Source organism: Martes martes, assembly GCF_963455335.1.
Source record: "Martes martes genome assembly, chromosome: 11".
In the NCBI taxonomy this organism is placed as follows: Eukaryota; Metazoa; Chordata; class Mammalia; order Carnivora; family Mustelidae; genus Martes; species Martes martes.
Window position 1 is genome coordinate 80,204,302 of NC_137899.1, and position 13,956 is coordinate 80,218,257.

The following is a 13,956-nucleotide window of genomic DNA, read 5'->3' on the forward strand; positions in this document are numbered from 1 at the left end:
AAAAATATCAAATACCCCTTCTCTTCGTGTTAGAATCCAACCAGAAACATAACCTGGTTCAGATGCTGATGTTCATGTGCGTGAGCAGATGTGCAACTGTGTGTGTCCACTGAACTCCTTTCCTGTCCTGCCTCTGTTGCTGGAGGGTCTGGGGCACAGGCAGCTGAAGTGCAAGGTGCATCAGCTGCGTGCACTGAACTGAGAGCTACCTGTGATGCAAATACCAAATTGCTGCCAAACATCATTTTTGCTTCAGTCTCACCAACATGGTGGACAAATATTACATTTAGACTATTTTAGGGACCTAAGTCAAGACTCCGCTGTCATAATAACCAACAAAGTGGCAACTTGAGCTGTGCTTGTATTGATCTTATTGATCTCCTGATCTTTTCAGGACTCCATCCCCCTAGACAGGGTCCTAGGATACACCAGCCAGCAAGGAAAGGAAGAGAATGAATGGAAAGGGACATCTCCAGGCTTGCACCATAATCATCTGCTCTGCATTACATCCCTGCTATGATACCTGGTATGAAACTTGGCAACAGATCCAGGGTCAGACAACCCCCGCAACTGAACCCCTTCTACTGAATGAGAAATAACAATGTGGTTCTCTGCAAAGCGCCCAGGTCTGGAGTCCCATCACCAACCACCTGTGCACATGTGGCAAGTTGCTCAACCTTTCTGGGTCAGTTTTCTTATCAATCCAATGGTGTATGTGGAGACAGGGTGCTGGTGAGAGCCCAGGGCTTTCTCATGAGCATCTGGGACCTCCTGCCATCATCAAATGGAGAAGCCTTTGGATGGACGGTACACAGATCTGTTTGCCTAAATTCCTGGTCAGGCACAGTCTAGTCACTGGAATGTGGAGACAGCCTTAAAGATTTTCTGGAAAGGATCTTAAGTGATCTTTTTAAAGAGAAAACAAGTCAGAAAAAAGCCTGAGAGAAGAGGTTAAGAGGCCATCCGAGAGAAGGGAGGACGGTCTTTTAAGCCAGTCACTGTCAAAAAATGTGAAGGACACAAAGACTGCTTGACTGGGAAATTGCTGAAAGATCCAAACAACCTCTTAGCCCCGAAAGTAAACTGCCCTTGGGAGACCGGTAGAATGAAAGTAAAAGAAGCCTGAGCAGGAGCCAAAGGGAGGGCTCTGTGAGGCAGATGTGCTGACCTCCACCGAGGGAGCCAAGCCAGGTGCTCTCTCATGGAGTAAAGAGACCCCAGCTTGAACATCCAGCAGAATAAAGATCAGTGCAGAGTTCAGTCTCCTAACTCACTCTGGAAATGACTTTAGAATCAGACCAATTCACTCCTCAGTATTGTTTGGAGAAGTTGGATCTTCTGGTTAAAAAAAGAAAAAGGCAGGGAACGTGGCTGGCTTAGTCAGTAGAGCATGTGACCCTTGATCTTGGGGGTTGTAAATTTGAGCCCCATGTTGGGTATAGAGATTACTTAAAAAATAAAATTAAAATCTTTAAAAAAAAGAAAAAAGAAAATGACAAAAAAAAAAGAGAGAAAACTACATTATCCAAATCCTTTCAGCTGGCCTTAATTATGCATGCAATTATTAATAACACACAATTACCAAAACACAACAATTGTAAGCCCATTCCAAGAAATAGTCTTTAATTGGAAGGAGAACTAGGTTGGCTTTAAAATTAACTATCGTCAAAGTGGGTTCTGTCTTACCTTCACTAAAAAAGTTATTCCATGCTAGAAAAATAGTGGGAACAGTTTTACTCACCTCTCTTCCCTGATGGATTCCAAGAATTTGGAAGCATTGGGGGATGGAAAATGCCATAGTGTTACTAAGCATTTTTAAAAGAGGTCATTATAACAGTTCTAATAGTTATAGTAGAATATTTATGAGTTATGATCTCTGTTCAGTAAAGTCAACCATATTTTTGTAGATTAGAAAATATTATTTACATTTTAATTATGTTTGGATACATTATCTTTAACAAGCATGTAGTCATTGCATGGAATAGACAACATTTAATAATTATATTTAAAAACAGGAAAGTAATTATTTTCCTTACGAGGGCAGGAAAATTAAATAATGTTTCTGTGAATTGTATGGGAATATTAGTTGTACCTGTTTAGGTGAATCATACTGCAATTGAATATCCAATCAGAAATAGTTTTTAATTCAAAAGGTCTAATACTCTGATGATAATGGCTTTTAATAGAAGACAAAGACAACACGTACATATATTTTTTCACATAATCATTCTCATTGTAACATAGCAGTAGTACCAGCCCAGAAAATATTCTCATGGGGATTCATTTCAAATTATTGAAGCAGCTGTTTCTTCAGTTTAAAATACAATATCCATAACAAGTTCACACATGACAGATGCAAGGTAAAAACTAGATTCCATAGTGTGAGCTAAAAGCAGATGTTTTGAATGATCATATTTATAACCAGATACAATAAATCTTAGTAACCTATAGTAAGGTTTCATGAATATTCTTTTCTAAGAATTTGCTTAAAATGTACTTCCTATAGTTTCTTATATTTTTGAGAACTTGGCTTTATTACATATAAATATTGTATAAATTCTCAAGTATCTGGGCTTTAAAAAAATTTTTTTTGCCCATTTCATGTGCTTCTTCAGGAATAATAGCACTGTTAGAACACTGAAATTGGTTATATTTACTTAATTCCATATATTTTCCCCACCCAATCCATTCCAATTTTAGTATACATGCTGTCAAAGTGAGCACTCCCCACCCAATCCAAGTGCCGAAAAAAAAAATTTTTTTTTTTGTTTAAATAAACTCATGACTATTAGAAAGAGCTTTGGAAAGACTTAGAAAGACTTTTAAGTCTTAGAACAAGCAGTTGGCCTTGGGAAATACTACTCTACAGAGGGAATGTTAATATATAATGAAAACTTCAGAAAACTATAAACAATGAAGGCTTAGTGAAAATTTAAAGAAAAGTCTGATGGTAAGAATAAAAGACTAGTTCTCAGTCATACAGTTATGGATGTCTTCTATTTGATTTTGTTATAGCGGATCACTACTTTTCCTTTCGCACGCTGATGAATTTACATTTCCAAACTAAAGCAATCATGGCATCAAGAGATGGGGTTTGTGCTCTAGCTTTGCTTCTTACTACTGGTACATCTTTGGCAGATCCCATAAGCTCTCCCATGTGCTGGACTGTTGTCAGGAATAGATGACAAATCATATACATAAACAGCCCCTTTGTAACAGACAGGAATTGCGTATCAGGGAAATGCACACATGTTCTCAGTTTTTTACAGGTAGATGGCCAGACGTATATCAAATCTATGGGCAGGCCACTCCCTCAGTGCTGTTCCCACTACGGCAAAGTATTATATGAAGCTTTATATGACAGTTAAAGCAAGTCATCACCTCTGCATGATGCTCTTCATTCTGCTGTAAGACTTCTATGCAGAGCTCTGCTAGATGAAGAACCTCTTCCAGCTTTCTAGCAGGAGGTGCCTGGTTCATGGTCTCTATGTTAAAAAGAAATCATAATAATGTGACCTTGAAAATAAAAAGCCAAACATATTCCAGTTTGCAATGAGGAGACCAGGGGGTTGAAATAGAATAGAAAGCGTATTTTTGAGAAATAAGAGATGCAAAATACACAAATAAATACATTCTTTAAAAAACAAACAAACAAACAAACAAACAAACAGTTCACCAGATTGCAGAAAATATTTCACCCACAAAGCAATCCCAGGAACTGCAAGTGTTGCGACATTTAATATATAAGAAGGAACAGGTGCATCAGCACATCAGATGCTCAACTTCTGCAACAAACAAGTTATAATTCTCCTCAAGGTCAAAAACACAAAGAGAGCAGATACCACAGTCTTTTCCTTCTCTCTGTATTGTATTACCAATACAATACCATTCTTACCAGATGAGTCATTCCTGACAGCAAAACCCATGGTTTTCTTTTTGTTGTTGTTGCTACTTAAATTCTCAGCCTGAAATGTCTATATAGTTTATGTTGATTAAATTCAAGAAGTATAAAGTCACCTAAAGCCGTCTGACAACCTTCAATGAACTGATTTCCTCCCCTCCTCCCCTATCCACCATTATGTCACCCTGTCCCCTCCTCTATCTGCAGAGGGCTGGGGAGGCATTCTTTAAAGCTGAAGGTTCTTTCGGCATCGAGGCAAACTGGTATGAAAAGGCCAGGCCACAGATTAAGTACAGCTACCCTAAATTCAGCAACAGAGAAGGAAAAGCAGTTGATTTTAGAGATACAAGAAACTGGCAGAAATTAGAGGTGCCCTATGTGATGAAACCATTTCAAAACTGAATGTGAAGAACACCGTTTCCAATAAAGACATGGAAGATAAACACCCTCTTACATTCATGGACTCTCTCTTTGTCCCAGGAAGGAGGTTGTAAGGAAGCGAAGTAAAATTTTCAGAAAAAGAGCTTTTGCTGTGGAACCGAAGGAGTTTTGTTTTTTGGCAATGGATCTTTTCCTTTAACTTCTTTCTAAAACTTCAGCCTTAAATTTGGAGGATGCTCTTCCATTTGCTCGTTTCCAAGGGATATACAATGATGCTGGCTTATGGCTGGTGCTTGTTCATTAAACATGCACTGTAAGTTTACTATAGGTCACAGTGTGATAAACATGGGGGTTTCCACCCCCCAACCCTGCACTCATCCTCCTAAACCTCCCTGCAGGATGGAAAACCACTGCTTGTCTGCAACAGGGATCAAGAGCAGAAAACCAGTCTGCCAACCACCACGTAATGGAGTGTGCCTACAATGTTCTTAGCTGTGAGAAGTAGGAGGAGGTATAAGCCATGCCCCTGATCTTAAACAACTCAGACTCCAACAATCATTACTGAAAGGATCCTTAGACATCAACTATCCAATCTTCCATCTGTTTCATGATCACTTCAACATCCGCAAAAGAGGGTGAAGTCAAGGAGGCTCATGACTTTGCAAGACAGTCTACTCGACTTGGGGGCAGCTCTACTTACTAAAGTCTGGTGAGGAAGACAAGATCCTTAAGAAGAGTTTGGAAACACTGTAGAGCAAATATGGCAGTAATGTAGGAGAGGTGAGAACTGCTGAGAGCAGGTGGGTTTGGGGAGAGGAATCAGCAGGAAGGTAAGTAGGACCTGAAGCAGGTCCTAAAGGAATAACAAATGACCTGGGTAAGTAGAGGATAGGTTTTTAGAAATGACTGTGTGACAGAGATGCAGTGCATTTCAGAGGAAGGTGACGATGATGATTACAAATGTTACCACTTACTGAGAGCCAATGAATGTGTCAGGCATAGCACCAGGCACTTTCCATACATCAACACACTAAATTCCCCAACAGCTCTAAGTTGTTTGGTTATTTGTCCATGTAACTCGTAGATGTCAAGTGCAACTGCTAGCGAGTGGAGTAGATGAGACCTGAGCTTAATGTGGGCTCTTACCATCTCTGCCTTGCCCTTGGCTGGCTGGAGTCTAAACGTGCTGGAGAACAATGGGTGATGAGCCTGAGGTCAGACTGTGGCAGGCTTTCAGTGAGATGATAAGTACACTGTATAACTATGTCCTGTGTATAACTTAGAGTAAGTGTTTCTTTGCAAGGCTTCAAACTAAGTTAATTTTAGGAAAATGTATCTGTGGTTGTGTAGAAAAGAGGATTGGTGAGGTTGTACAACCCGGGTCAGGTCTAGTAAAACAGAGAACTATGGGCAGATGATAGTGGGAACAGAATAGGAAGGTGCAGGGATGCTCTGAAGAAAGAATTTGCAAGCCCTTGTGAGTAACTAGATATTGCAGGCCACAGAGGAAATGAACCCGAGGTTCGGAGACTGTGGCTCAGGGAGTGAGGGCGCATGGTTGATAAAGCTAGGGAATGGGTCTTCAGTGGGACATTCCATATATTTTAGGACTAATTTCCATATATGTATAAATTAGTTATTCTACACTAAAAAGATAAGTAAGCATTGCAAAATCTGCACACACACACAGGGAGTTAAGATATCTGGATTCTCTGCCTACGAAACTCCTACTTATCACCGAAGATACAACTTGAATGTTACCTTAAATGTGGGACCTTTTCAAAGCTTGTGGCCTGAATGAGTTGCTCCTCTCTCTGAGCTCCCCTCTTATGTGCTTATGAGCCTGTTTACTCCACAGTGTCCAAATCAAAGTCAGAAACTGGGTCTCGTTATCTTGTGCTCTCAGTATCACAGGTACCTAATTAATGTTTACTGACAATACAAGAACACTTTTTTTTTTTTAAAGAAAAACCCTGTTAAAAGTAAAATCAGTACCCAAATTATTTCAAGTAACTGTGTGTGAGATGGCAAATAGCTCTTCTGTCACTAACACATCAATGGTGGACTAGTCAGCAAGTCTACCAATGACGTGCAGCGGCAGTCCGAGAAAATGCTCAAAAAACTGATGGGCGCTGTGTTCCTAAAGGATTTGAGAAAGACTTCTTTGTAAAAGAGTTCTTAAAATCATTTTTATTTCTCAAGAGCATGCCATTTCTATGCCTTAATTTTTCCATCTTGAGATTGAAAGTGGTGAATTACATTGAGAACTCGGAGCTCAGGGGATTTAGGGATTAGGAATAGGTTTTAGGGTGTGTCCTTCAAATTATATGCTAATTTCTGTGTAGAGAGGCATTTGGAGGCGAGAAGGATTGTAACTTTCAGGTTTTCAAAGTGGTCCATAAGCCAAACAAATGCTAAGAGTCCACTGAACCGTATAATTTCTACACTTCTTCTAGCTAGTGAATTCTATACCTCCTATAAATATAAGTGTTGGGCTTTCTTGACATTGTATTATACTGTTTAAACACATTCCTATGTTTATTTTACATCATGTTTCATAAGGAAGGCAACAATTTTCATTTTTATCACAAAAGAACTTATTTTTCCTACCTACTTCAGTACATTATTTACTGAATCCTTACAACCATTCTGCCAGTTAGATAATCATGGCCCCCATTTCCAGATTAGGAAAGAGTTCTTGGGAGAGGTTAAAGAACGTGTCCAAAGTCATACAGGGCACTAGCTGAGAGAGGATTAAAATCTTACCTCTGATGCCAGGTAAGCAGCAATAAGACAAAGACTTGAAATCTTTTTCACTTTCAGCTCTCCAAATAACACAAACACATACACACACACTACACTGCCCGTATATATTCAATAGAAAATTCTGAAATGGCTGAACGTTTGAAGAGTTTATAAAGTCACCATATCCTTAGCCACAAGTATGCAATAATGGAGACTAATCACAGAAACAACCTGAAAAGTTATTTTTGTGTACGTGTGAATATGTCAAAACCAGCTTTTACATTTGACACTAGCTTAAGTAAAGCTCTAAGAGGACCCTGTGTTCTACTGAAACTTAAAAACAGTCTAAAACGTTTTATTTTTCCTAGACTAAATTTATTGAGAGGAGCAGAACTTTGTACTTAAACATAATGGCCACTCTAATCCTTTAAATAAATAGCATTTTTATCAAGTGCACTGTGTACGCCATCTCTGGCTGTCACTCATTTGACTATCGCCAAGAAGTTTAATGCGTTCCGTAGTCAGAACTCTATTAGACAGCAAGGTTATCAACAGCCCTTTTAAAAATCTGAACACTGAATATTTGAGAATTCCTCCTGAAAATATTCACTTTCACTTTTTGTAACATTTTTACAGTGTCACAGATATCTCTATATTCTACAAACTTCACACCAAGTTACTGATTGTTGTAATACATTTCAAATAATAACAGTTACAGTGAATATGCCCAGAGTAGTGATGCTTCTTCATGACCTTCAATGCATTGCTTTTAGGTATGTTTCTTCATTTTGGAACACTTTTACTTTTTTACAATAACACTCCCCAGCTGCTCAGAGCAATTCCTTTTAATTACACCTCTGTACATTTAAGAAGAGGTCTCATTGGAGAAAAGGTAGGGAGGTGGGGAGATGTAAGAAGAAAGCTTGGCTGTTCTGCTCTGGTAGGTTTTAATTCTGTTCTCCCATTGCATACTTCCAGCACATTCCCCCCAGCTGCCTCCCCTCTAGCCATTTCCTGTCAAAATCTCTAATGGTGGACACGCAGTAATGCTCAGAGTGAAGGTTGAGAGAAAACCTGGAAAAAAGACCAATAAGATAATTTCAGTCCTTTTTTTTCCCCATATAGGATATGGAAAAATTTATAGGGTACTTGACATTAACTCTTACAAACTCATATCTATACTTGCAACTAAACAAAACACTGAGTTTAATAATAATAAAAAAAAGTTGAAAATTCCAATGGCGGGGGGAAGAATTCAAGATGGTGGATTGAAGGACCATGGCAATAACGCCATCATAATACTTCTCTCCCTTGCATCTAGGTCATGATAACCAGCTAGAGTGCATCAAAAAGTAAGTCCTATATATGCACTAAGATTTCTTGCTTGGTTCTTCAATATCCCGATTTTGTGACCCTGAATTTGATTCAATAAGCATTTATTGCCTGGAAGGTATTGTACTAACAACTGAGGGGATACAATGAGGAACAAAGTAATATTTCTGCCTCCAAGAATTTCTGTATCTTTCTCCCTAACCAGATTATAAGGTAGAAGATAGATGCATACTCTCTGTTTTTGTTAAGTATGAGGAAGTCCTGCTATAAAGCTCTGATAGAGACTGAATTAAATGCACTCAATATGCAAGAACAGCATTATTATCGAGCATGAAATGGGATCAAAGATATGTCATTAGGAAGGCTTTAAATTGCTCATGGACAGCATGGGGATCTTCAGAAAGAAACGCTGCTTCTTTTAATGGGTATGTGTTTGAGTCGAAACCTTAGATCAGAGAAAGCTAGCAGCAGTCTCACACTGAGGGCTCCCACCTTTCTATTCCTTCTGTCTGAAGAAAAAAGAAAAGAAAAGAAGAGAAAAGAAAAGAAACACACTCACTCTTTTGCTTCTCCCATCCTGTAATGAACATCAGTCAGATGGATGAGGAGAAAGCCCTGACACTCAGGACACTGAGGTGAGAAACTTGTAAGACTTAGGGAGGAACTGTAGGGGTAACTGTGGGTCCTGAGGGGGGAAATAAAAAGAAAAAGAGGAAAGGCAAACATGAACACTTTGCAGGGAAAGGAGACGAAGGACCACGGCTTGGAAGGAGTACGGAGATCAGCAACATGGAAGCATTCACCTGGGATACACTGTGGGACCCAAGCAGTAAGGTTTTGCCTTGCCGGGTATAAAAGATCAAGAAAGTTGAGCCAAAGGTATGACATCTGATTTCTTCTACCTGGAACCCCGAAGGTCATCCAGAGGCAAGGACGATCAGCATCCACTCCATGGACTGCTGGTTCGAAAGCTTATCTACCCTCAGACCTGGTTGAGCAATGGTAGAATGGATCCCTCCATTTCCTTGTGCTGTCTCCCTCCACCAAAGTAGGTACTGACCGCTTCCTCCTTTCTCACCTTACAGAAATATAAGGCACCATCACATCTCTCCCCCCCGCCCCCCCCCACACTGCACACTGCTATGGGCGTGTAAAGGATGGGTGCCAATTAGATCAGAAAATGTTCCATCTGAGCTACTGCTCCATGTTACATGTCTTCTTCCACTTATAAAGCCCTTTAGACCAGTCTAGCTGGTTCAGGGAATTTCTACTGGCCCCTGATTCTGTCCTAATTTTAACCTTAATTTCTTTTGGGGTCAATGTTTTCCCACTTTGCAGGATCCAGACTGATGACTCAACTGGAAAGTGGAAACTTTCATTGAGGTGTTTCTCTGACCCATCGTCTGGCTCTAGCCACAGCAACCTGTGGTGACACAGCACCAGAGGCCAGCCCCACCAGGCCCCTGAGGGTCCCAGTCCTGGCCAGATCTCAGTGCTCATGGACTTCTCATCCCGAACGGGAGAGGAGGGTAGGAGATCAAATAGTTTCTTTCCCATTAAGCAAAACCACCCATCCCTCTCCAAGCCTGCCTGCCACTTTCCAGACTTATGACAACCTGATTCTGGGGGCTCTCCCTTGACTTAGTCACCTAGAAGGAACAGGATGTAATTTGCTAAGAAGGTTGCCTCAGGATCTAGAGGAGAAGTGGTTTCTTTTTTTTTTTTTTTAATAGATTTTATTTATTTATTTGTCAGAGAGAGAGAGAGAGAGCGAGAGAGAGCGAGCGCACAGGCAGACAGAGTGGCAGAGGGAGAAGCAGGCTCCCTGCGGAGCAAGGAGCCCAATGCGGGACTCGATCCCAGGACGCTGGGATCATGACCTGAGCCGAAGGCAGCCGCTTAACCAACTGAGCCACCCAGGCGTCCCGAGGAGAAGTGGTTTCTAAAACTAAACTCCATTTCCCCAAATCTTCAGGGCCAACCAGACTCCAGCTTCCCCAATACCCGACTCCCCAAGACTTGATACTGTCAATTAATACAAGAACATAACCTCACATTGACCCGTTCCTGGTCTGAATGCAACCTAAATGTGAGCGTAGTTCTCTGAGTGCTGGAATATATATTCCTTTAATCAATGAATGGAATACATATAATTCCCAATAGATTTGTGGTTCTCAACTCCAGTAGGCACCAGAACCTCCCAGAAAGCTTGTTAAAGCACAGATTGCCTGGCATCACTCTCAGAGTTTCAGATCAGGAGCTCTTGTTGGGACCCAAGAACTCACCTTTCTAACAAGTTCCAGGGAAATGCCAATGATGCTTGTCTCGGGTATGCACTTTGAGAACTACTAGTGTTTATGGAAAAAGAACTTACATACAAAGGCGACCTGTTGAAACTTCAGGTTATTTCCTCCTTTCCCTGAAATCAAGCTACATCATTATATATACTTCGTTTTAGGAGAAAAAGGTGACTTTTTCCTATAGAATCTGAACACGTTTTACTTTTCTGTAATGTTATTCCAGACAGGATAGTATCCATATTTGAACAATTCTGTATGGACGAAAATATCTAGATGTCATGGCCCCCCTACAACGGTTTAAGATCCGTGAGAATACTAATACCGCAGATGTTTGGAAACAAATAGGTCTGTGGCCTGCTAATTCCCACACCCCTTTGGGACCAGCTCATTGAATGACCCTGTCATTAAAAACAAAGTTCCAGTTAATACCCCTTTGGAATTAACCAGGCTTATGATGTAGTACTTTGGAATAATTGTCCTGTGGTGATGGTCACATTATCTACTTTATCTGGATTATCTTGCCCACCAATAAATTCATATTTAAGCAAATGGTCAACTGTGGAACAAAGGAGAATTGGCCACTGGGGTAAATAGGCCAATAGCAGCCAGATTGGACCCAAATTGAATAATCTGTAGAAGCCAAGAACATGGGAGATCCAGGAGTGATGATGGGCCATAAAAAGCCAGATACATACATGAGGTAGATGTCAGTGATATTTTGTGAGACTTTCTTCAGAAGGAATATGGAGACATAGTCTTCTCTTAAGATCTTAAAATAAGGAATGTTGGTGATGGAATTAGAGAAACATCAGTAGGCTTTAATATGTAGTTTAACAGTTGTCACAGGCTTTTATATAATTTTATGAGTGGAGAAACACAGACAGCTTGGTTTGAGTTTCATTAAAGTTGTCCTTTTAACTCCTGAGACCCTGGCTCTCAAGGTTGTGAAGCAGGAAGATCCAAGATCTCACAGGAAAAAAAAGTCATTATAGTGTTGCTGGCTGCAAGGACTATGAAGGCTTGGAAGAGAAGAAAACTCTCTCCAGTGGATATTTAGCTAACTCTGCTTGGCTCTGGCTGGAATATATGCCACAGGATTCTAATGAGAGCATAAACATTTTCCACTGGCAATTCTACCTGCTAATTGTATAACAGGGGTTTTCCCAAAGACTGGTCTTTAGCCCTGATATATATCGATATATCCTATATATCATTCACATATAAATACACACACACACCTCACACAGATACATATTTGGCAGCTGAAACTGACAGATGGTCTCCTTGATATTACTGTTATATATTATTTGATATTACTTGTTATTACTTGATATTACTGTTCTTTATACATACATTGTATATTTCCTCTCAATATAATTCTGATTCAGGAATTGAAAACCCTCAGAATCATCTCGGTTATAGTGACTACCAGGCCAATACTAAATTATAATATAATTAAGGTCTATAGCATCTTAAATTTCATGCCTAGTTCTTCTTGTCTTCAAACTACATTTACTTAGAACAGCCTTTCCATGGCCATTTGTAATATTCATGCATCAAAGAAGTACCATCACACCTCCACAGGCCCATTCTCCACCTGCCCCTTAAACTCTCTTTCGTTCTTAAGGAGAAGGTCTGCCATAAACAATGGGAGTCAGGCAAGGCAGGATCCCATGAGGAGGTGGGGATGAAGGTGTGAGGACATGGGCAATAGGAGGGTGAATGGGACTACAGAGGCTGCCCAGCTGGGGGACAAGCTGAAGGAGAATGAAAGAAAATAATAGAAAGATACACTTTGAAAGGATTTGTAACCTTGGGTGCTAAGAAATGAGTTCAAGATCTTGCTGTCTATATGTACCTCTGTTTCCTTTGACATGGAAAAAGATGTGTTAGGGCAGCCAAGTGATGTGTTAGTAGTGATTTTTTTAAAAAATTAATTTTTTAAAAAAGATTTTATTTATTTATTTGATAGAGAGAGAGAGATCACAAGTAGGCAGAGAGGCAGGCAGAGAGAGGAAGGGAAGCAGGCCCCCTGCTGAGCAGAGAGCCCGATGCGGGGCTCGATCCCAGGACCCTGGTACCATGACCTGAGCTGAAGGCAGAGGCTTAACCCACTGAGCCACCCAGGCATCCCAGTAGTGATATTTGATGCGTAGATTTGGACAATGTCTCCCAGTTGGACAGGTGTAAAGACTAGGTGTAGAGAGGAGGGCTGGGCTTAGTGATATCTTGAATATTTCTACAGTTTTAACATCCTGGGTTTGCTGGCCACTATTACATGTGTGTAACCAACATACCTCAGGGATATTTTACAGGTTCATTTTTCCGAAATTAAAAAAAAAAATCTGACATTCCAAACACTGATCAGGCCTTTTAATTTAGTGCTTGAAGCTATATGGCCACTTAGTTATGGACCCATAAGTAATGAACTCTCATCTGTCCAGGCTGTGAGTCCTTACAAACTCTGTGGAGAAATAAAGAAGCGAAATCTGTCAGTTTGCATTAGTTTGGTTTTGTCCAATTGGAAAAGACTTTTGAATACATCTAAAGTACTCAGATTAACAAGGTGCTGCACAAGCCACACCGGTCCAGGTCACTTGGTTTTACCTGCCGACACATGTTAGTAAATAAATGAAAAGGTCACCAACCAGTTGGTTTCAAACTCTGGATATGGAGGATGATAAATTCTACCCATATTGCTCATGAAAGAAAGAAAACTTGCCATGTCAAGACTGCATTTATCTGTGCATCGCATTCCATATACAAGTAAAAAAAAAAAAAAAAACCACACACACACACACACCACAAATACATGACACATTGTCAAGTGAGCGGAGTAAACTGACATCCTTTCTGAGACCTTTCAGAGAACAGGTGTTGAACGCTTGTAATGAGATTTCTATGCATCTTCAGAGGAAGGAGACAAGATTGTAGCAAGAGCCATTCAGAGTGCGACAGATCACGGCTGAGGGAATAATTCCCAGTCAGGGGCACGACAAAGGAGACATTACATAAATGCTTTGTTTTCTCAGGAGGTGCTTATGTTCTCGCTAAGAATTCCTACAGAAGACAAATATTCACGGAAGAAAAGATTTGGAAGAATAGATTTTTCCAGATCCTGGGGAATCTGGGATATATTCAATTAACTAACTCCTGATGCACTCTTTTGTGTGGTTACCTTATATTATTTTACGAATCTTTTCCTCTTGCAACTGTGAATCAATAGGATTCTTGGAGCTTTCAAGGCATCACTTCAGAGGGGACTAAGAATTTTTTTTCAAGCATAGATGGTTAGCT

The 13,956-nt window shown here is 40.2% G+C and overlaps 1 protein-coding gene across 5 annotated transcripts in view; it reads right to left on the reverse strand.

The window, feature by feature from the left end:
• The window catches only part of CADPS2 (calcium dependent secretion activator 2), a 526,208-nt gene that overhangs the window by 88,730 nt on the left and 423,522 nt on the right, over positions 1 to 13,956 (reverse strand). For 4 of the 5 annotated variants that reach the window (XM_080817937.1, XM_080817936.1, XM_080817941.1 and 1 more), the window contains exon 17: positions 3,382 to 3,485. In XM_080817937.1, the coding sequence (XP_080674063.1) occupies positions 3,382 to 3,485 (104 nt within the window). The remainder of the gene's footprint in view (positions 1 to 3,381; positions 3,486 to 13,956) is intronic. The other variant, XR_013967617.1, reaches the window with a different exon arrangement.